The 23,677-nt window shown below is 38.2% G+C and overlaps 1 protein-coding gene across 1 annotated transcript in view; it reads left to right on the plus strand.

Annotated features, from left to right (window-relative positions):
• The window catches only part of LOC114945082 (uncharacterized), a 101,910-nt gene that overhangs the window by 42,105 nt on the left and 36,128 nt on the right, over positions 1–23,677 (plus strand). The window contains 3 exon segments of the mRNA XM_085485439.1: positions 10,091–10,471; positions 10,473–10,634; positions 16,244–16,452. Of these exon segments, the coding sequence (XP_085341565.1) occupies positions 10,091–10,471; positions 10,473–10,634; positions 16,244–16,452 (752 nt within the window).

Raw genomic sequence — 23,677 nt, forward strand, 5'->3', positions numbered from 1 at the left:
CTTTGAAAAAAAATTTTTTTAGACGATACAAATTTTAACTTTACGTTGTTAAAGTAACGATAAATAATTGCGGCCCGCGAGCGCAATATTGTCGCGTCGATAGAAATAATTATCGCGGCGCAACACGTGGCCGCAGATTATCGAAAAATCGGACTGCTTAATTGAGCGGAGACTGCGCGCGCGCGCGCATTGTTCATTCGCCGATATAACGAATAAAACGATATGCGCGACGATTAGCGAGGAGGGAGAATATCGCCGAGCGATATATATATATATATATATATATATATATATTTTTCGCCATCCCTGTGATATTTAAGACACAATTGTCGGGAGACGCAGCGTAGAGAAAATATGATTTAATGCGAATTCCCCTTCGTCATTCCAACTGACGGATTCATACTCGCGAAGGAGCAAAAGGGTTGCCGGGGAGGAATGGCGGGAAGAAATGTGGATAAGGAGAGATGGGCGGGGGCAGAGATGTTTTACAGCGGCATTTCGAATCGCCGTGCAATTTTCTTTCCGCGGGAGAGAATCCACCCGCACGCGCATATATATAATACCCGGCGTTCTCCCACGTGATTGGTCGTAAACGCCAAAAAAGCGCGCCGATTGGCCGCTGTCCGGCGAACTTTATGGGTAGCGCCGGTATGCCGCTCGACATATCTTTTTTATGGTTAATTTTTGCAATTTTGTAATTGCCTCCCAGCCCTGCACGGAGACGAGACGCTCTTCTCTTCTCTCTCGTCTTCAGCAACAGCCGATGCGAGAACTCGTTCTTGTTTCATCCAATACAAATTTAGTTCGACGTTCTTGGAAATATTATTATATTTTTTTAATAAAATTATGTTTGAAAGTGAAGTCATATATTAAAATAATATTCTTTAATCTAATGTCTAATAATGAGTTACAATAAAAGGTGACAATAATTGTATTAAACCATTTTATAACCATTTTTGTCACCTTTTATTGTAATTCATTATTAGACATTAGATTAAAGAATATTATTTTTATATATGACTTTACTTTCAAACATAATTTGAATTTTTATATTTACTGCTCTTAACAGCCTTTTACCAAATTTATTATAATTTAATAAGAGCCTTGACTTACTACGATTTAATTATATTTTTTTACTTTTTTTTTTTTTACAAAAAATGGATTTTAAATTAAGTATGAAATATTCGTGGCTAGACTGATCATAGCAGCTGCGTGAATGAGAAGAACCTTATCTCGCTGATGGAAGGTGGTTGATCGGTTGGCTCGCGATCGGGCAAGGTTCCCCGAGAACTTTAGGACATCGGAGATACCCGGAGATAAAGTATGTACCGTAATATCGTTAGCAGAGTGTCCCAGGCACGAGTGTGTCAGGCGCGTGTGAGCGCACCGAGACCGCAAATAACTGTTTCCCTTGGAATCCTGCGGCCTGCACGTCGCCATCGGCCTGCACCGCGATATCAACGCCTTTGACGTGCCGTATTTAAAGCGTATTACACCTTACACCCGACCCGAGGCCGCCTCGAGTGGGTCATCGATCCTCGGGCGGCGCAACTTTTTCCTCGCGATCGCGATAAGCTCCGCGCTGATAAGCCGCGACCGCAATAGGATACAAAGTAATGCAGAGGTTGAGCTGGGCTTCGATCGCGACGAATCGAAACGCATCGTTCGATACTCGTTTTAGGGGATGCTGACTGTCATTTAACTATTTGTTGAGTCTGTTATTTTATTTTTAGATATAGTCGTTCCGAAATTAATTGCCTTGTCAGACACATGTGTATACATATTTTAATATACAGGGTTCGTCGAAATAAGCGCGAAAAATTTGAGATGATTCTTTGTCGAAAATTAAGAGAGGTTTCTTATATAAACATATACTCTTATATGTTCCTCCCTGAGGAGTTACACTTTTCTAAAGAGGGAGGGCTAAAAATTAAGTTTTTATTTTAATAGGAAATTTTTTTATTTTATTAGGAAAAATCTTTCACTGGAATTTAAGTATTTATAATAAAACAAATCTGGGCTACTACATATATATGTATATTAAAAAAACTAAAAAAAGTTAAATAATTATAGGTCAACCTATATTAACCTAACCGATAAGAAAACTATAATTATTTAACTTTGTTGGGATTTTTCTATACGTATATAGTATTCTAGATTTGTTGTTACGAATACTTAAATTCTGATGAAGGATTTTTCATTCTGTATTGGGATCTGACATATGTGCGGAATCTATGCATACGTCATCAACATGGCGCCGAGAGCCCACGTTTAATATAGTGTTATTATAACATAATGTGATATTTTATTTATTATGTTTATTAATATGCAAAGCATTTATAATAGAGCTGGTACAAATCCCGAAGAAAATTCATTAAAGGTGAAGTCAAGCAGGGCATACAATATTTAATTATAAATAAATTCATAAAAAAACACCTGATTATACTGGGCTTCTGCTTTTATTTCTCACCACCAGATGTCGTGACTACAGATGTCAGATCCCAATAAATAGTTAAATGGAAATAATATTTGTCGATAAAACACAGTCGGCATCATCCCCTAGAGGAAAGATCGTTAATCGTCCCGCTGATCAGGCATTGTTCGGAGTTGGAAGAGTCGTAACGAAAGCCGTGAATCGCGCGTGCCACTCGCTCTTGTCATCCAGTGTAGCAGCGTGTCGGTGGGCGACCGATGGCGACGGGCTGTACACACCTTCCTTCCGGCCTTCCTTTCCCAGGAAGTGGAGTCAAGTGAACCCGCCACCGCCGCCGCCACCGTCGGAAACTCCGCTAATGACTAAACTTGCTAATTTCGGCCAATTAGGCTTCCAACGCTCTCACCACGCCCGCCCCGTTTCCGACGTTTCCTGATCTCCGCCTGCCTCTCGACCGCCTTGTCTAATGCGCGCCGCACTTACCTTGACCGATAGACGTTAATTTTATTGCGCACTGCGGCTCGCATCTCCGGAGATTCGATTACAAGCCCCCAAAACATTATCTCATTGTGTATTTTATTTAAGTGTCATCGCTACATGTCAGAGAAATAATATATACACATATTTTATTTATTTATTTATTATATACACAATTTTTATATTATTAATAATTATTCAGGGTATCTAAATAAGTGTAACAAATTTTAGATGATTCTTTGTTGGAAATTAAGAAGGGTTTCTTATATAAACATATACTCTTATATCCCTCCATAAATGAAACGGAAAATATCCATCAAGTTTTATTTTTTTAATTTGTCTGAAATTTGAGAAAAAAATAAAAACTTAATCCTCAGGGAGGGATATAAGAGTGCATTATCTTATTGCATTTTATTTAAGTGTGATCTCTACATGTTAAAGAAATAATATATGCACATATTTTATTTATTAACTTATTATATACACATTTTACATATCATTATCATACATTATACAGGATGTATTTAAAGTGCGAAAATTTTAGGAGATGATTCTTTGTCGAAAATTAAGAGGGGTTTCTTATATAACATATACTCTTATATCAAAAAAAAAAATAAAAACTTAATCCTCAAGGAGGGATATAAGAGTAAATATGTTTATATAAGAAACTCCTCTTAATTTTTGACAAAGAATCATCTAAAATTTTTTGCATTTATTTAGATACATTCTGTAAATTAAAATATGTATACACATTTTTTGACGAGGCTATTTATTGGGTATTTAAATGGGTATTTAATGACTATGTCTAAAAATAAAATAATAGAATCAATTTTAAGAAATACTTTATGCATTTCCGGAGAAACATAAATATATCTTTGCAGGAATTTAAACTATGAAACCATTATTCTCTCTACTTCTTGCGGTGACATTATATAGTGATTTGATTCTTAATGATTCCTATAAATAACTTTGGTAGTTATCCATAATTAAATTCCTTTTCTATTTAATTTCGAGGAATTTATAACACGGACAAATTTATAAATCTCTAAATTAATTTCTTTTGATTAAGATGTCAATTTAAAAATTTGTTATTTAAAGATCGTAGAAATATAAAGGCTTCATCAATTGATAAGAGAGTCTCCTTTCCCAAGAACGTAAAAGGAGTAATGAACCTGAAAATCCTCGCATAAAGTTAACAAACCAAATCCGACTTGCAAAGATCTCTAATAAGAAGCAACGGAGGAACAACTTAGCGCTCTCTCGAATTGTTGTTCCGTTTCGAAATTTCTGAGGATCGCGTCAAACAAATTCAGCAAAGATGGCGGGCCAATACATGGAAAAAAGCCACTTTCTTCCTTCGTCTGGATTCCTCGGTAATTGCGTGCCGCGGTCCCTCGTTGTTGTTTCTCTCTCTCTCTTTCTCTCTCTCGTTGCCTTCGTCCGCCTGTGCGATGTGTTTCATTGGTCCGAGAAGAGAGGAGAGCTCGCCTTTTCATTTGTGCTTCCCTCCTAGAATACACTTATAATAGGTGAATCGTGCGTGGCAAACAGGGAAGAGGCCGCCGCGACGTGCCTAATCACTATAATCGTCCTCGCCAATAATTAGATTATTTTCAGTGTCTTCCAAGCGGGCTGTCCTTCTCCCACCGGTGATTACCGGCCTGAACTTATCATTACATCCCCACATCGATCCCTGCTCGCCTCGGGCGTGTTTTCAGGGAATGACCATGTTTTTTCGTGCGGGACCAGGGCAATAATCTTAAGACATTTGATATTCTCGAAAAGGGAGATTAGTACATTGTAAGCTGTGCCCGAAATACGAGCTCTAAATTGATTTATTATTTTAGAAAATTCAAGCAGACCGGAGAAAGGGACTTTATTTTAGCGGTATAAAATAAGATGTCTGAGAGAATTGTATTATATAGATCCTTATTTGAAGAAAGTCACGGCTAGACTAATTAAATGAATTAGTAAAGTTGCAAATCCGTAATAAATTACCAAGAATTCTAGACACAAATTTCTCCCGACATTCTTGCCGTGACGGAAGTGGTCGCGTAATTTTAAGAATTCTCCCCGACGTCAATTGATTACGACGCACTTGCAGAATCAGTTCCGGTACTCGTGGGTCCGCGGGATTATTCATTAAATTTATTTTATTATATTATTTATTTTATTATATATTGTTTTAGTGTCGTTGTTCGGCTGTGATAAAATATTCTCCTTTTTTTTCTCGGAATATTTCGGATCTATGACGGATAGAATTAAAAAGTACGGCATTCCAATTTGACTGTATCGTTCATAAAGATTGAAGAAGGGCGTCGTTTCTTGAGATTGACTTGCCAGGATGTTGAGGCGCGTCCGTATTCCCTTTTCGATCGTAAAGAGACACCCGGCGAATTAAACAGCTTTAAGAATGAAAATAGCGCCAATATTAATTTCGCGAGACCACCATTTTATTGGTTCTTAAGAATAACGTCCCCAATGATTTCGTAATATCGCCGATTCCAGGCAAAACAGCAATTTCGCGAGGATGCGATCGCACGATATATAGGGAGAGGACGAATTGTGGGCGAGGAGGACTCTTTTTTTTTTACGACTCGGCAATTCGCGAAAGAGAGTTCGTCCGTGTCCAAGAAATATTTAAATTCAATTCGGATGCGGGTGGCGTAAACCGCCGATCGAAAAAAAATTCTCTTCGACGAAAAAGAGGATTTCGTCCAACTTCTTCTTCGATTAAACTTTTCTTCTTATAATTAATTCGTCTTGTACCGTTTTATATTTTATACTGTTTTAACATTAATTTTCACACTCGATTCACATGTCAAATATAGAGGGTGTATTTAAATAAGTGAAAAATTTTAAGAGATGATTCTTTATCGAAAATTAAGGGGAGTTTTTATACAAATATATATACTCTCTCTTATCGCCCTTCCTGAGAAGGAAAAAATTAAAAGGATATTTATTAATTTTTTTATCTTCCCGTATCGTTACAAGGGGATGAAACTAACAACCCTTATTTAATTTTTTATCAGAACTTTTTAACAGACCGGAATATGATCATCTAAAAACATGCGTTAGAAGGAATTTCTTTAGAAACTTTCTCATGTCTTTTTTCGTAAAATCAATAATTTTTATTTCCTTTAAAAAAGTGTAACTCCTCCGGGAGAGATATATAAGAGTATATGTCTCTATAAGAAACCGTCTTAATTTTCGACAAAGAATCATCTAAAGTGTCTCGCACTCATTTAAATACATCCTGTATATATCATGTCCTTGAAAATCGATTGAAGAGTGCAAGCCGCGATGAAGAAGAGAGATTCATGTTCCATTCATCGGAATGCAACATTCCTCCCCCGTGAGCTGAGGGTCGCCATTAATCCTTAGGCCGACTTTCTTTCCGTTCGCTGTCGTACTGAACGGGGCGTCCTCGTTATCGGCGCTTATCGCTAATAAGATCGCTGGACCGCTCGTTATCGTCGTCGTCGCACTCGCCCTGTCCTCATTTTCGTACGATTGCGATCGTTAATTATCCCTATCACAGTCGATCGCCCTCCTCTTTTGCCTTTCTCCCTCCCTCCCTCTACTTCTCCACCCACGCGCTTTCGTCGTTCTCCTCGTCATTATCATTCCGGTAATTACCGGTGTATTCCCTCGTTATCATCTTGTTATCGTTCGGCTATCGCGCTTCCGCGAGAAGCAGCCAGTGTCTCCGGAGAGGTCAGGCCTCGTAAACGGCGTGGGAGCGCGCTGATAACGAACGAATTGAGAGGGGTCTGTGCTTGAAATTAAATCGATTACAATAGGACCGATCTTGTGCCGAATCGATCGACGGAGAAGTGTTTTGTTTCCAATTTACTCGTCATCGCACCGGCAAGAATATTGGTACAGTCATTATTCTCGGAAAATGTGTAACTATTGTCTCGATCTTTCGACATTAAGGAGATTAATTCTCCGGGGATTATTTTTCACCCTTCCATCAATGTATATAATTTTTAGGTACGAACTTTGACATTTTTTTCATAATACTTTAAGAAATTGTCGGATACAATGAAGGTTTTATGTATTTTGTTTCAACACATTTGTAACATTTTTAAAGTTGCTTCGGATATTCGTTCATTGACTGAAGGGTCAATGAACGAAGGGTCAATTATTAAGCCTGTTCTTTTCAGTCGAACTGACTGCAATAGTTCAGAGTTTATCTTTTTGCTCCACATCAGAAGGAAGGAGATAAACTCTGAACTAGTACAGCCAAAAAGGGCAGATCTATAATTCGATAATCCATAGAAATCGCGGACATGAATCGAGGCGACACGCACGAAAGTGTATTCTGTTTTTTAAAGTTGCTTTGGATTTCCGGGTACTCGTTCATTGACTGAAGGGTTTATTAAGTCTGTTCTTTTCAGTCGAACTGACTGCAATAGTTCAGAGTTTATCTTTTTACTCCAAATCAGAAGGAAGGAGATAAACTCTGAACTAGTGCAGCCAATAAGGGCAGACCTATTCATTCGATAATCCATAGAAATCGCGGATGGACATGAATCAGGTGACACACGCGAAACTGTATTCTGTTTCAATACATGTTTAACATTTTTAAAGTTGCTTCGGATACCCGTTATTGACTGAAGGGTTATTAGGTCTGTTCTTTTTGTTTCTTAAAGTTGCTTTGGATTCCCGAATACTCGTTCATTGACTGAAGGGTTCTTTTCAGCCGAACTAAAAGTTCAGAGCTTATCTTTTTTATTCCACATTGAAAGGAAAGAGATAAACTCTGAACTAGTGCAGCCAAAAAGGGTAGACCTATCATTCGATGATCCATAGAAATCGCGGATGGACATGAATCAGGTGACACACGCGAAACTGTATTCTGTTTCAATACATGTTTAACATTTTTAAAGTTGCTTCGGATACCCGTTCATTGACTGAAGGGTTATTAGATCTGTTCTTTTTGTTTCTTAAAGTTGCTTTGGATTCCCGAATACTCGTTCATTGACTGAAGGGTTCTTTTCAGCCGAACTAAAAGTTCAGAGCTTATCTTTTTTATTCTACATTGGAAGGAAAGAGATAAACTCTGAACTAGTGCAGCCAAAAAGGGTAGACCTATCATTCGATGATCCATAGAAATCGCGGATGGACATGAATCGGTGCGACACGCGCGAAACTTAAGTAACCATATTAAGAAGAAGCCGTAGGTATACATGTAGAAACGCGGAGCGAGCGGAGTCAGTAAGGGCATTAATGCATCGGAGATTTATGTGGTAACGGCGAGGATGAAATTCCATCGCGGTAGGTGCCTCGTATAAGTGGCACGCTGCTCTCGCTGGCGGAGGCGCGAGAGTTATGGTTGCCCATACTGATATCCACTATAAACTCCCCCTTCCTTCGCCCACCCCCGCCCTGTCTGCGCCCTTCTCTCCGCGCGTTCTCTCCTACGCTTTCTTCCCTTCTCTCTCTCTCTCCCCGCCACGGCATACTTAATTAAATACGTATTAAGAGCCTGAGTGTGTTCCAATGTACCGATGTGCGCCTGCATCGTGGAATAATATATGCTTCAGCGCGCGCGCGCGCGCTAATTACTTTCTCCCACCGAGGGTCGCACACCGATATTTTTACTTTCCCCGCGTACAATGGGGCTGCATTTATCGAAATACAGCGCGTTCTCTCCCTTGGAACGAAAGTATTTTTCCTATATATTTTTGTATCACGTATGGAAATAAAAAAAATTATATACGCGAATAATGCGAATTTATTATCGATTGTCGCTGCAAAAAGTCGTTATTTTGTTAATCGGTATGTATGCGCGAGTATACAGGATGTGAGTCGGTCGATTCTATTAAAGAAAAAAAAATAAGTTGAGGGCTGAGAATCGAAGGGAAGAATCTCGGAAGATACCTTTGGCCGCGCTCTTAAAGTCGATGGAATAAAGGGCGCTCGTTACTTTTGTCCCTTAGGGACAAAAAGACAGCAGTTTCGAATGGAAGGTTGATCGGCACCCCCGCTGAGTTACCGGGACAATTATTGTTAATTAAGGTGGGCGTGCCGCGCAAATCATACTTTTCAGTTCCATGCTTTTCGATGACATGTCAGGTTCCATGAATTCTAACGTACCCTCTAAATTAATAAAATTTCGAAGCCTCTGCATTTCAATGATTCTCGTTATAAACAGCCACACGGAAGAAGAATAGTAGAATTTTTTTTAATATAGCGAAATGTAACATGCAAAAAATATATATTATTTTAGAACATTAATTACGAAAGATTATTTTTGTAAGAATAATAATAAATGAATAATAATTATTATTAAATTCAACAATAATTATTATTTAATATAAGAATTATTATTAAATTATTATCGAAAGAAATAATTGATGTCTCTATCTATTATATTCGTACGCTAAAAAAATATTTTTGTGAAATTACACTGTGCGATCCAGCATAATCAATATTGGAAGATTATGTAATTTCATATGAAATATATTCTTACATACATTCAAGATTGAAAATATTCCACTGAACATGGAATTATACATAGGAAATGCTATAGCAATGTATAAATGTTATAAAATAATGTTCTATTGAATAAGTGTTTATAAAATAAAGTTCTAATAAAGCAAAAACGCTTAATCTAAAATTACAAGCGATTTTTGCATAAAAGTAGCAATTTTACCTACATTTTACACATATTTTTACATTAATATGTATTTGTATTACACGTGCAGGCAAAGTGGCACTTTGTGTGCGTGTTTTCTGTGCGGAAAGCGGCCAATTTCCCACGCCGCCATCGAGCGGCGACGCGGTGAGTGAATAAGCCGCGTTCAAAGTCATTGTCCACGGCTAAAGTCGTGGGCAATACATTGCCCACGGCTTCAGCTGTGGACAATGACTTTGAACGCGGCTATTCCCACACCGTGCCGTCGCAAGATGGCGGCGTGCGATCGGCCATCTCGCGCACAAAGCCACTTTGCCTGCACTTGTAATACAAAATATCGTGTGTATACTATTAATGTGTATTTTCGCTTAAAAAATATGGAAAAAAAAATGTCTCGAGCTTTGAACAAATAGTTTCCACGTAAAAGTGCCTGGACTTTTGTTCAGTGTATCTATTTAAATATAAAATAAAATTTGTATATACAAAATATAAATCCGTTAGCTTATAAACATTGTTTAATTGAATTGTTTCAGTTGACGACGAAAAACCGGAAAAAAAAGCGCCGGTGCCAGGCTTCAGTAGAGCGCCCCGCAGTCGCTCCTTCCGTCTCTATTTCGCCGTTGGAAACCGTCGGTGGGCTCCCCGAGCCCACCCTCTCATCGGTCAAACTGGCGAGCGCGTTAACCGCTGGCATGAACCCCCACCATCCGGGCCACTCCGCAGCCTACCCTCACCATCCCTCGCTCTCGAGCAGTCCGCATCATCCGGGGCCCGGCGGGCCGCATCACGCGTACGGTACCGGGGGTAGAGGCGGCGGGGCCGGTGGCGGCGGCACCACCACCACCCCCGACCTACCCAGCCCGCACTCGCCACCGCACGCCGGCGGCGCCGGCGATCCCGCCACTCCCTATGGCGTCCTTGCAGCCCGGACAGGGCATGGGCAGCAACGGGCATCACCACGGCGGCGGTGGCGGTATGATGCCGGATCATCCGCATCATCCGGGACACCCCCATCCGCACATGCCCGGACACCCCGCGTATCCACCGGTCAACCACAATAACAACTGCACTCTCAAGGTGAGTGCCACTTTTTTTTTTTTTTACGAACTTGCGAAAAGCAAATCGTCGTTTGAAATGTCGCGAAATATTCTGTATGTTGTGTATACGCGTTATATTGGGAAATTTGGTTCCTCGAAACGATATATGGTAGGTAGTTTCCAAAGAGGTCCCCGAGGCAAGGCCCTTCGCAAAGGACCCAGGAATGGCACAACGTAGGATCACAGGCTACAATTCAGTCAGATATTATACGTCCGTCCGACCCTCGCTTACCCCGCTATTGACAAACGTAACAATATAGGCATTTATGATGAAGAAATATAATTGAATAGGGGCGGAGGGGAGTCGGTTTCCTCTTGCAGCTTTCTGCTTGATGCTTTATATCTGCTCTTCCTCTTTCTTTCTTTTTTTCTTTTTTCTCTCTCTTCTCTTTCTTTTTCTTTCGTTTCCCCACACGAGATCCTACCTTTTCCTTTTGACTGTACGCTGCTTCTTCAACTTTTATTCTTTACTCGTATTTCTGTGCTGACTGTACTCTCTCTTCCGGTTTCTACTTAAATGTCCAAAAATGTGTACATCTGTTGATCTACTTTGTGAACTAGTTTTTAGTATTCGTTTCTTTCTTCTTTTTAATTTTGCGTCGATTAGTTATAGTTAGCCTGACTATTTCTTTCGTTTATTAAATATTTTCGTCTGATTATACCATTGATTTTGTTTATTAATTGTTTAAATATAACACATAAGTTTGATATTTATTATTTAAGGACTTATAATGTATCTCTTTTTGCAAAAAAAAAACTAAATCATAAGATTCTATTTCGTCAACTATAATTGTAGTTTTTTTACACATTTAAAATATGTGAATCAAAAAATAACATTAAATCTATTTCGCAGGATTCAAAATTATTTTCTTACTTTTTCACAAAATTATCGATTTATAAAACTTTACAACTATTTCAAATTTTTAAATTTGTATCCAGACACTATTAGTATTATTATTTTTTTTTTTATTTTTACAGATATTTTGATTCTCTAATTTGTTTTAATTCGGAAAATATGTATTGAAGAATTAATCAATTTGAATTTTTTAATAATGTATCTTTGTTTAATGTTTAAATTTTTTCCCATTCACTTGTTATCGCATCTTCCTTATTGTATTCTGTTTCAGTTTTTTTGCATTTTGTTTCGCTTTCTGTTTTTTTATTACTGAATTTTTCTTATCTGTTATTTCTTTCCTATTGTCATTCTATTGACCGGAACTTCTTTGTATCTCTATTTTTATTTTCTGTAGACCCTTACATTCTAGCTCTCTTGTATTCCTTTTTCTTTCCTGATGACTATTTTTTTATCGTTTCCGATTCACATTTTTTTGTTTTTCTACTCCTCCGAATTTTGAATCTTTCTGTCTCTCTTTCTCATTTTTTTATTATTTTTTTTTACATCTTTTTTAAATTTTGCTTGCGCTTAATTTTTAATTTTGCAATTGTACCCTAAAATCTGCCTTAACTTTCCGTTTCCGATTCACATTTCTTTGTTTTTCTACTCCTCCGATTTAACGTCTCTTTTGACTTTTGAATCTTTCTCATTTTTTATATTCTTTTTCTACATCTGTTTAAATTTTGCTCGCGCTTAATTTCGATTTTTTAAATTATCGCAACACCCAGCTTGTACCCTAAAATCTGCCTTAACTTTCCGTGTCCGATTCACATTTCTTTGTTTTTCTACTCCTCCGATTTAACGTCTCTTTCGACTTTTGAATCTTTCTCATTTTTTATATTCTTTTTCTACATCTTTTTAAATTTTGCTCGCGCTTAATTTCGATTTTTTAAATTATCGCAACACCCAGCTTGTACCCTAAAATCTGCCTTAACTTTCCGTGTCCGATTCACATTTCTTTGTTTTTCTACTCCTCCGATTTAACGTCTCTTTCGACTTTTGAATCTTTCTCATTTTTTATATTCTTTTTCTACATCTTTTTAAATTTTGCTCGCGCTTAATTTCGATTTTTTAAATTATCGCAACATCCAGATTATACCCTAAAATCTGCCTTAACTTTCCGTGTCCGATTCACATTTCTTTGTTTTTCTACTCCTCCGATTTAACGTCTCTTTCGACTTTTGAATCTTTCTCATTTTTTATATTCTTTTTCTACATCTGTTTTAAATTTTGCTCGCGCTTAATTTTTAATTCTGTAAATCGTCGCAACACCCAGCTTGTACCCTAAAATCTGCCTTAACTTTCGCTTTATACAACTTTGTAAGACTCACGGCACTTAGGGAGCCTGTCCCAGAATACACCCCTCTTACACCTCCACCACCTCTCCTTGTCTCTTTTCCATTCTCTTTTTCTCTCAACCGCTGACTATGGAAAAGACTCCCTTCCTCTTTCTCTCCCCTTCCCAGCAGAGTCTTCTCTCTCTCTCTCTCTCTCTCTCTCTCTCTCTCTCTCTCTCTCTCTCTCTCTCTTCACACACACACACAAACACACTAAGCGGGCCTCCGTTCACCTCCCCTCCACTCAACTCCCCTCCCTCTCGCCCCTTCGTTCCCTCTCACCATCTTTATCTGGCATTCCCTCTCCACGTTGGTTGGGTCCTTTCTAGGCTTGCCTTTTTATCCTCCCCACTCCGAGCCAAGGTACCTGAACCCGCGGACCCGCAAGGCATTCGGGGGCCCGCAGCACCAGCCAGTTGGGTCCTGTCTGCGCTGCGCTTCGTTTCGTTCCGTTCCGTTTCGCTCTCTCTCTCTCTCTCTCTTTCTCGTTTCCTTTTTGCGCGCGCGTCCATGACTGCACATCGCGCAAGAGAGCGCAAGAGTCGCCGAAAGCGGCGAGTTTCGTAAAGGATTTTTCGACGAGCCTCGTCATCGGGCGAGTCCCCGAACGAAAATTCATCCCGATCCTCGAAATCTCTCGTCGATCGCCTGTGGGGGGAAAGTGAGTGAGTGAGTGTGTGTGTGTGTGTGTGTGTGTGTGTGTGCACCGCAACGGGAACTTGTTGTTCGAGGCCGAGTGAATCCTACAGATTTTTCAGTCTTTTTTTTCTTTATATTGCGAGAGACACAGAGCGAGTGTGTGCATCATGGAGATTCAATACCCACAATATCACTATAACACAATTTCGCGGATGGATAAGTGGTTTCCCACTAATATCAAGACGGAAATCAAAGTAAGCATTTTGTTTTCATGCGCGATAATTAATGCGACACATGTAAGTCGAATGAATATGGCTGTGTGATTATCCGACTAATCGCGTAACTGCATGACATGCAAACATTATTATTTGAAAGTCATTTCGTATTATGAGGGATTGTTAAATATTAATATATATCGATAAACGTGAAATGTATGCAATTGCGTCGTATCATTATAAATGCAGGTATGATGAAATATTTGTTTATTTTAGTGCTGTATATATAATTAATGGACTTTTCAAGCTCTTAATAAGAATATAAAAATAGGCTAATATTAAGTTCACGAACGATATATACAAGTCTTTTTCAAGAATTATTTTTCTTTTTTTTTCAACGCGTTTATAAATAATACAAACGAAACAATCATTTTCACGCACACGTTGCTACAGATTTTTCTTTATTATATTCTCTCTCCGAGTTTTCTTTTTATTTATAAATGTAAATGAGGAGAAATTGCCAAATATATATGTACAATATATATATATATATATACGTGTGCCTGGTGCACAGTTGTGTTTTGCCGATTTAATGATAAACTGTGGCAATAATAATACAATATTGAGCAACATTGTTCAAAGTGAAATTAGTGAGTGAGTTGTAAATCCCGCGAGTGAAGAGTTACGTTCGCCTACGTTCGTGTGTTTGCATAATCACGAGTAAGCATTCATAATAAGCGCGCACTTAAGACGTCGTAATGATTTAGTGCCCGTTAATGACTTTCTGTTTCGCATTAATTACCGCGATGCCTGAATTTCTACTTATAACGGGGTAGGAATGATTTCTAAGACGCGCGTGTTGCAACTCACTCTTCGCGTACGCGCCTTCTTGAAAAAAGAAAAATTACTTCTTATCAGACGCGTTTCTATCGTAAACATCGTGTTTCAATTTCATAATCGGTCATTTTTTTTTTTTTTGCTGCGTTAACAGATGTACAATATTGATTTAATTTTAATTAATTTTCATAAAAATTTAGATATGAAAAAGGCTGATAAGAGCCAGATATTAGGCGCAACAAAATTATTTACTGAAAGTAAGTTTCCTAGCTCTTATTAGATCTCTTTATATATGAATTTGTATTTATATATTAGTGTTTTTTTTTTTTTTTTTTTAATTTATTATGCGATCTTTTTTTTTCGCCGTCTCAAGAAAAGATGAACGTTATTTATTTGATTTGATTTAATTTTAATTACAAATTCAGGTATGAAAAAGGCTGATAAAAGCTAGACACAGATATTAGCTGCAACAAAATTATTTTTTAATTTCTCTATACTTGAATTAAATTTCCTGGCTCTTGTTAGATCTTTTTATACGTGAATTTCTATTTATATTAGAGCCTTTTCGATTTATTATGCGATTATTTTTTTCGTCATTTTAAGAGAAGATGAACGCTATTTATTTAACTTTATTCAATTTTAATTACAAATTCAGATGTAAAGAAAAAGACTGATAAAAACGAGTCACAAATGTTAAGTACAAGAAAATTATTTTTTAATTTCTCTATACTCTACCTGAATTTCTATATATGAGCCTTTTTGATTTATTTTGATTTTAATTATAATTTATTTTAAATCAGTCTAGAAACTCTCTAATAAGAGGAACCTCTGATTGCCGCCATTGTTCTTTAATTCGCGTCAGTTTTATGCAACTTCTATTGCTTTCAAACACAATAAATTATTAAATATTTTCAAAAAGCGTGGAAATTTATATTTTCATAATATATCCCTTTGACGAGGAATTATTGCAAAATTCCACCGCACATCCAACCATTATTCATTACTTTACACTCATACGCGCAGTATAAATAAGAGGTTACGAGACATTAACTAAGAGAGGAGGAAGTAGCACATGTTTCTCTCTCAGGATTTTGAAGAAAAATGTTGAACAATCTAACCCAACTTACTTACGTTCAGATTCCGATTAAAAAATCCTCTAGTCTAGTCTAGCGTATAAATTCAGCGTTATACACACACAAAAAAAGAATCCTTGATTCAAATATATTTTTATTCTTGAACGCTATTTGATAGATTTAACCATAGAATGCTCTTTATAATCAAAAATTTTTATTTGCCTTAACAATAAATAAGTTTGTGTGAAGTATATTTTATCCTTAAGATATATTCTTGTTTTAAAAATCGCATATGGTAAAAACAAATTTAGTCACATTTGAACTGAGAATTATTATATATACTTGAAAGTATCGCTTATATCCGATGTTCACTTGTCACTTGTCCTTGCAATATTTATAAGTAAATTTCAGCTTCAATCAAGAATATTTTGCACTTTGTTTTATAAGGATAAATTATCCTTTATCCAAAATTATTTATATTTGGCGCTATTATAAGGATAAAATATACTTGAATCAAGGCATATTTGCATTCTTTCAAGGATACTGTTTTTTTCTGTGCACTTGCCTAACGAAACGAAAACGTGACATTACAGCAAGAGGGCGGTCCAAGCAGGCCAACAGGCCTTCGGCTTTGCGCCGGCTGCGGTGTACAAATAGTGGAAAGATACCTGTTGTTCGCGATGGATCAGTACTGGCACATCGGCTGCCTCAAGTGCACGTATTGCCAAGTGATATTGGGGGATGTCGGCGGGACCTGCTACACCAAAAGCGGCATGATTCTCTGCAAGACAGACTACACGCGGTAAGTGATCAACCTGTACGTTCGTATATTTGCGCCTCGTGTTTTGGGTTAAACGTATACCGTCGTGGGGAACAAATAGAGGAGAGAAATCGTGGAAGGTTTTGAATAAAGCGGGAACGAAAATTCTCTTTCGAGACTGTATGCATAAAAAGAAGCGATATTTAGGCGACGATGTACGTAAACACCGGAACACGCAAGCCCTCCTTCGGCGTATCGCCGTTTATCGCGTTCGAAGAGAGCCGATAACGATGGTCACTCATGAATAAGCTAGAAATTATCGCTTCCATTAAATTAGGTATTACGTCGCGCGCGCACGAATCGGGGAGAATCGAATATACTCCGCTCGATTCTACTTCGCTGTCTAATTTCTTCAGGCTAAGAACGACGCGCACGCCCAGCGCTTCGTTATTAATAATAAATACTGTTATTGTGCCGGGCCATTACAACTAATTTATCGTAGTACTTGCCGCGCGTTCGTTTATACCGCGCCGGGATTCCTGGGAGCCAATATCGTGCAATCAACATTCCTCTCGTGCAAAATAGCCGCGGACTAGGATGTTGCTGTTTTACGTCATATCTTGTAATCATATTTGCCTCGTTTTTTTCCCTCTTGATACAGTCTCGACCGATTATTGCTCGCAAATATGTCGAGCAATATGTGGAGAAGCTGAGATCTATACAAAAAAAAAACTCGAAGAGATTAAAATATATATCTCGAGATTTTATATCATTCAGATAGGCGGAAATTCTAAAGTTCGGAGAAAAAAGTAAATATATTTGGAATACACGATAAGAGAGATAGATGTGCCTCGAATAAAGGGAATTCAATAAAATATATCGTCGGGAATAGAACGAGATATTTTAGTACATATACGTATATTTTAGAACACTTGCGCTTTGTTCGGCAATTATGACGGCTATTACACTTGACACAACGCGCGCATATCTCTCGCCGATCGTTTATCGATGAATTGGCTGAAAACTTTGGCATTGCGGCGCCGGGCGATGAATATGCACCTAATCGGCGTGGTCGTTCCAAATTTAGAGGATTCGAGGTCAGAGCGCAATTTAATGAGAAACAGACGCTGAACTTAGTTAGTCCCCTCGAAATAGATCGGCGCAACCTGGCCGGGCCGCACGTACCGGAGGTAATGGAACTGTCAGTCTTTTTTTCATTTTGTCGTCTTTGCCCATCAACCGGTTATATGCGCGACATTTCTTGCATTTTACAGTTGCAGTTGAACACGTTTCTCCAACTGGGTGTTTATACGTTGCGTAATAAGAATGACAATAATAATATATCGCGACTAAAAAAAAAAAAACACATTATTATGTAACATGAGAGTGTAAGGAAGGCTAGAAGAGCTGGGAGGGAAGGCGTGCACATCGATATAGACGTGAACAGGTAGTTTTGTGATCGATCACGTCGATCGCTAGGCTAACATTAGTACTTCAATCTCACCGGCCCTTTCCTTATCGCGCAATTGCTATTACTCGACCATAGCACACGTACGTTCTAATCTGTTGGCATAGGCGAGCGATTTAGTCCGGCCTAGTATCAATATTTGACTACGAGACGCCTCCGTCTCCTCGGGATGGGTACTAACATCGTCCGTCCTGATGCCCACCTTGGTTTGCTTTCTTCCTCTCGTCAAAAAATCAGACGCAATAGACTCTTTTTCGAGAGTTTATATTCCTTGGAAACCAATTAAACAAAAAAAAAGAAAGAAACCGGAGATGGAAAAAGTATTATTAATTGCGTCAGAGAGATATGAAGGATAGGTGGGTAAATTGAAGGAGTTCAAGGATAACGAAAAATCGATGGTTACAAAAGACGCATTAAGGTACCTTCGCTTTTATATTCCTGAAAAAAAAAAAAAGAAAAACAATTAACAGACAGGATAAATTGACAAATCGGCATTTCAGAGGACGGATGCATATACGCGTGCATCGGACTCGCTTATGATCCTCGCTTGAGGCAACAATGGCACGCTCTTGCGGAACATTCAGTACATCATATCACGCTAAGCGCTTTATACCCCCGCGCAGCTTTACAATCAAACTACTGTCGGAATTGAAACCAACCGGTTGTCTCGAAACACCATCGGGGTTCTCGTGCGTCGAAAAGAGAACGACGGATATATCTCGGTGTACGCGGATAGACAGATGGACGGAGAGAGGAATAGCGCGCGCGGTGCGACTCGGAAAGATAGCGGGGAGGTTGAGGAGAGGCGAGATAGAAGGGATGGCGGTTCGTTTCTTTTGGATTCAAGGAATGTTTCAATCAGTTTGATTGAAGGGCTGAGCCACGGCAAGAGGGTAAACTCGATTTACAGCCGTGTAGGAGGGATGGCGCGGTGGACCAGGATGGAGCGGAAGGAGAGAAAGAGAGAGAGAGAAGGATAGAGTGCAGAGGGGTGGATAGTGGGTGCCACAATCACCGAGATGCGTCCAATCACCCCCAACCCCCGACGCCATCGGGTTTCGGGCGTACGGACGAGGGGTTGAAGGGATCGAGGAAAAGGGGAATAACAGAGAGGGAGAGAGAGAATGCGGCCAATCATCGCTCGGCTTTCCGCTGGAGCGACGTCGTCGTGATGCTGGTTTGTCCTAGATGTGCAATCAGACGGCTTCCAGCTCTCTAGCTTGCTCCGCTGGCTCCTTCTCCCTCCATCTTTCTGGCCGAATACCAAATTCCAGCAATTTGGTAGGTAGGTACTTTGTTGAATCAACATGATTGGGCTTGACGGAGCTCGGCGACGCGCCATGCCGAGAGCTGGTGCCGCGACGAGCGACGGCGACGAGCCGAGGACGAACGGGAAGACTGTCTTCGCGATTCGCTTTTTCTCACCGGAACGGACGATGTTTTCATAATTTTGCGATCGAATCGGACACCAATTTCATCCCAGTCCCAAGTTTGGCGACGCGATAGTGGGATGATTAATAATCGCCGATAATTGCACCACATTGCAGAGATTAATACCACGTGTAATAGCTCTCGGTTTGAAAAATTAATATGTACTTAAAAAATTATGATGGATTTTTCCATTCAAGGAGGGATCCAGAGAGAACAGTTTAAGCGGAGGGAAGAAAATAGCAAATGATGATATAACGTTACAATGAACCATATATTTCATTCATACAAACAACAATGGTGCAACATTAGAGCGACGAAAGCAACAGTAATAACAGCAAGGATTATAACAGAAGCAGAGAGAGAGAGAGACTGTCAATCGCATTCGCGCAAAAGAGAACACGACGTATTTTCCGCGCTCGATTCAGCCCGCATCGCATTGAGGGCGGCACGTACGTAGACGGTAGGTCGCCGGAGGTGCTGAGGGAAACGAAGAAGAGGGCAAGAGTCGGCGAAGAGAGAGAGAGAGAGAGAAGGGGGTTGAAGGGGGAGGACGGCGGCACCGGCGATAAGGGGTTCATTAGAGGCAGTTTATTACTGCCTTTGAAGTCTCTCGCGTGTTGCCGTTAAGTCGCTCGATATCTCGTAATATCTCGCTCTAATCTCGCGAGGAGAAGTTAATTGCTACCTTCACCCCCAGCCACCTTCTCACCTCTCTCTCTCCGGCCGACCTGTGCGCTTCTATCGCGCCCCAACTTTTCGCCGCCACCCCCCAGGGCTGCTCTGCCTCCCTCTTTCTCGCGCACACATGTCGCCTTTACAATTAGACCCTTAATTCGGCAGGCTGAAATTTTCACCGCCACGAGTCGGAAATTTCCTGCCCTTGGTCAGCCCCCGAACTTGCTAATTTCTCGAGTTCGACGAGAACGAATCAAAAAATACATGACACTCCAAATAAGACGGATAGAATCGAGAGAGGTGTAATTAAGGATTGTTAGAACTCGGAAAACGTAACTGCTATTATGTGGAACTTGCGGGTCGAACCGGTTTGCGGTTTACAATTGGAGCGTTAACGAACGGAGAAAATTATGGATATTTTTGCAGTGATCTAGCACTTCATTATATTTGTTCAGATTCGCATTACAATTAGCGTCAATTGCAGCGCGTGTATTAGACAATCGGGAAGCTTCTGCACACTCAATTCTTGTGCTAAAACATAAGTCTGAACTTTAGGTTTTTATAAATATATATTTACGAAATCAAATTGAATATTTAAAACGTCGCTAGTGGTATTTAAAATAGGGACGATGTATTTAATTCGACCCAGACTAGCCAAGAAAATTTTTATTTGATTTCCACAACGTTTCGACCATCTGTTTTTGATCTTTTTCAAGTGAAAAACTAGAATGGTACAATTAATTAAAATTAATAAACATTTTTGATGTTAAACGCAAGAATTAAAAATTTTTTACATACTTCCTTGATAAAAGCGCAGTTAGTTGACACTGTTGTCATGATTATTAAACAATATGATTATCGGACTTTTTTTTAAAACATTTGAAAGAACTTTTGAAAGAAAGTAAAACAGATGGTCGAAACGTTGTGGAAATAAAATAAAAATTTTCTTGGCTAGTTTGAGTCGAATTAAATATATCGTTCCTATATTTACGAAACTTATCATCAAATAATATCGCAAATTCAAACACTAGAATCGCATATAAAATATAAAAAGCATCGCTAGCTAAATAAATAAATAAGTAAAAATTGGCAATAAAATGCAACGACTGAGAGTATAAAAATTAATCGGTTTATAATTATTATAATTTTTGTCTGCAAACAAATTTACTTCTACAACAGCGAGATAAAAAAGTATCTTGATGGCGCGATTTATCGAAGCAATAATACGCAGAGCGATTTGTCATTTTATGGTATATATTTATAAATGTATATTTACAAAACTTCGAGATTAGATAATATCGCAAATTCGAGCTAGAATTGCAGATAAAATATAAGAAGCATCGCTGGCTAAATAAATAAATAAGTAAAAATTGGCAATAAAATGTTGGAACTGAGAATATAAAAATTAGTTAATCGATTTATAATCATTAAATAATTTTCGCCAGTAGAAAGATTTACTCTAGGACAGCGAGAGAAAAAAAATATCTTGATGACGCGATTTATCGAAGCAATAATACGCAGAGTGATTTGTCATTTTAAATTGCGAACGCAGTAACATATGATGACTTAATTCAACCCTGCCATTCTTTTGCTTGAAATTTACTTGAAATACAGTTTGCCCAGCAATCTCCATTTATTTGTTCTATTAATATTATTATTGTTATTCCGTATTGTTGGAAAAATAACGTTTACAAAATATTTAGACGACTCGTGCAAACTCTCTCTTTATCCGAGATTAAATAAAAATATGCATATTTTAATAGTTAGAAAAAGCTAGTTAGTTGGTTTTATGAATAATCATTTATTAATTAATATTATTAATTTCTTTAATTCGCTATTGTGTTTAAAAAATTAACGTTTACAAAATATTTAGACAAACTCTCTCTCTCTCTCTCTCTCTCTCTCTCTCTCTTTATCCTCGAATAAAAAGCGAACGTTTTAATATAGTTAGAAAAAATATAAGCCAGTACAGAGGATGAGGAAGAGAGAGAGAGAGAGAGAGAGAATACAAAAAAGATATTAGCAGAGATCCTCTTATGTTGAGATTGTATACACACAATCGAAGATATACATTCGTGGGACAGTTTAATCGAAGCATAATTCAACCATTAAATCAATACCGTTCGTTACAATCTCGACAAGATTACGCGAGAAGAGGAGCGACGGCGGGAGGGAGGGAGAGGGACGAATAGCCGCGGCAAATAGAGAGGAATTAATCCGTTCAACTTGACAGCGATTTCACGGGGGAAATTAAGAGAATACCGCAGAAGGTGGTTATACCCTGCTCCGGCGCGTACGCGATGGATAGAGGCTGATTCACGAAATGTTTGCGCGATTTCGCGATATTCGCGTTTGACTCCGCAGCAAACCGAGTAATGATATTTGAACAGACCCTTGTGTGTGATCTGGAACGATGTTCCCGGGGATGGACGGGTGGATCGAAGGGAAAAGGACCTGCGGCCAGAACCGGAGGACCGTACCACCGCGATCGGGACTCGATCGGCAAATGCAACTAGTCCGCTAATCCGCGGTGATAATTAATCAATTGATTAAATTCAGGGCTGTTTAATCGCGCATTTATCTCCCCAAGATCAATTATAAATTTAATTATACTGATTTTTAGGGAATTGTGTTATATTAGAAGTTCGGAGTGTATCCCGAAGAGTTCTAGAGTTCCTTATTAATTGTAAAATTAGTTCTAATCCACGGTGATAATTAATCAATTGATTAAATTCAGGACTGTTTAATTGCGCATTTATCTCCCCAAGATCAATTATAAATTTAATTATACTGATTTTTAGGGATATAGTGTTATATTAGAAGTTCGGAGTGCATCCCGATGAGTTCTAGAGTTCCTTATTAATTGTAAAAATAGTTCTAATCCGCGATGATAATTAATCAATTGATTAAATTGAAGGCTGTTCAATCGCATATTTACCTCTAAGATAAATTATAAATGTAATTATATTGATTTTTAGGGAATTGTGTTATATTAAAAGTTCGGAGTGCATCTCGAAGAGTTCTAGAGTTTCTTATTAATTGTAAAAATAGTTCTAATCCGCGGTGATAATTAATCAATTGATTAAATTGAAGGCTGTTCAATCGCATATTTACCTCTAAGATAAATTATAAATGTAATTATATTGATTTTTAGGGAATTGTGTTATATTAGAAGTTCGGAGAGCATTCCGAAGAGTTTTAGAGTTTCTTATTGATTTTAAAAATAGTTCTGCCGAATTAAGCCAAAAAAACGATTGATAAATTTTGGGGGTGCTAATTTCACAAAATCTTGATGGAATCAATTGATTAAATTCATATATTACATTTTTAATCGCATATTTACCTCTAAAATAAATTGTAAATTTAATTAGACTGATTTTTAGAGAATTGTATTATATTAGAGCCAAAAAAAGGGTTGATGAATTTTGGTGCTAATTTCACAAAATCTTGATGAAATCTTTAAATCAGCGATAACATTAAAAGTATTATAAATAATTAATTTTGTCATTAGGATTCTTGAGTAGTTTAATTTCTGTGAACGAGAACTCTTCAATCAATCTACATAGCGAAAAAAAATCATGATGAGCGTGGAATATATGCATATACAATATTTACGTAAATTTTTACATAAATATGAAGAAATAAGAGAATATAAAAATATTTTACATGAAAATGGAGACTAATAGCAAAAAT

The sequence above is a fragment of the Nylanderia fulva genome, unplaced genomic scaffold (assembly GCF_048542155.1).
Source record: "Nylanderia fulva isolate GAGA-0341 unplaced genomic scaffold, ASM4854215v1 Scaffold37, whole genome shotgun sequence".
Classification (NCBI taxonomy): Eukaryota; Metazoa; Arthropoda; class Insecta; order Hymenoptera; family Formicidae; genus Nylanderia; species Nylanderia fulva.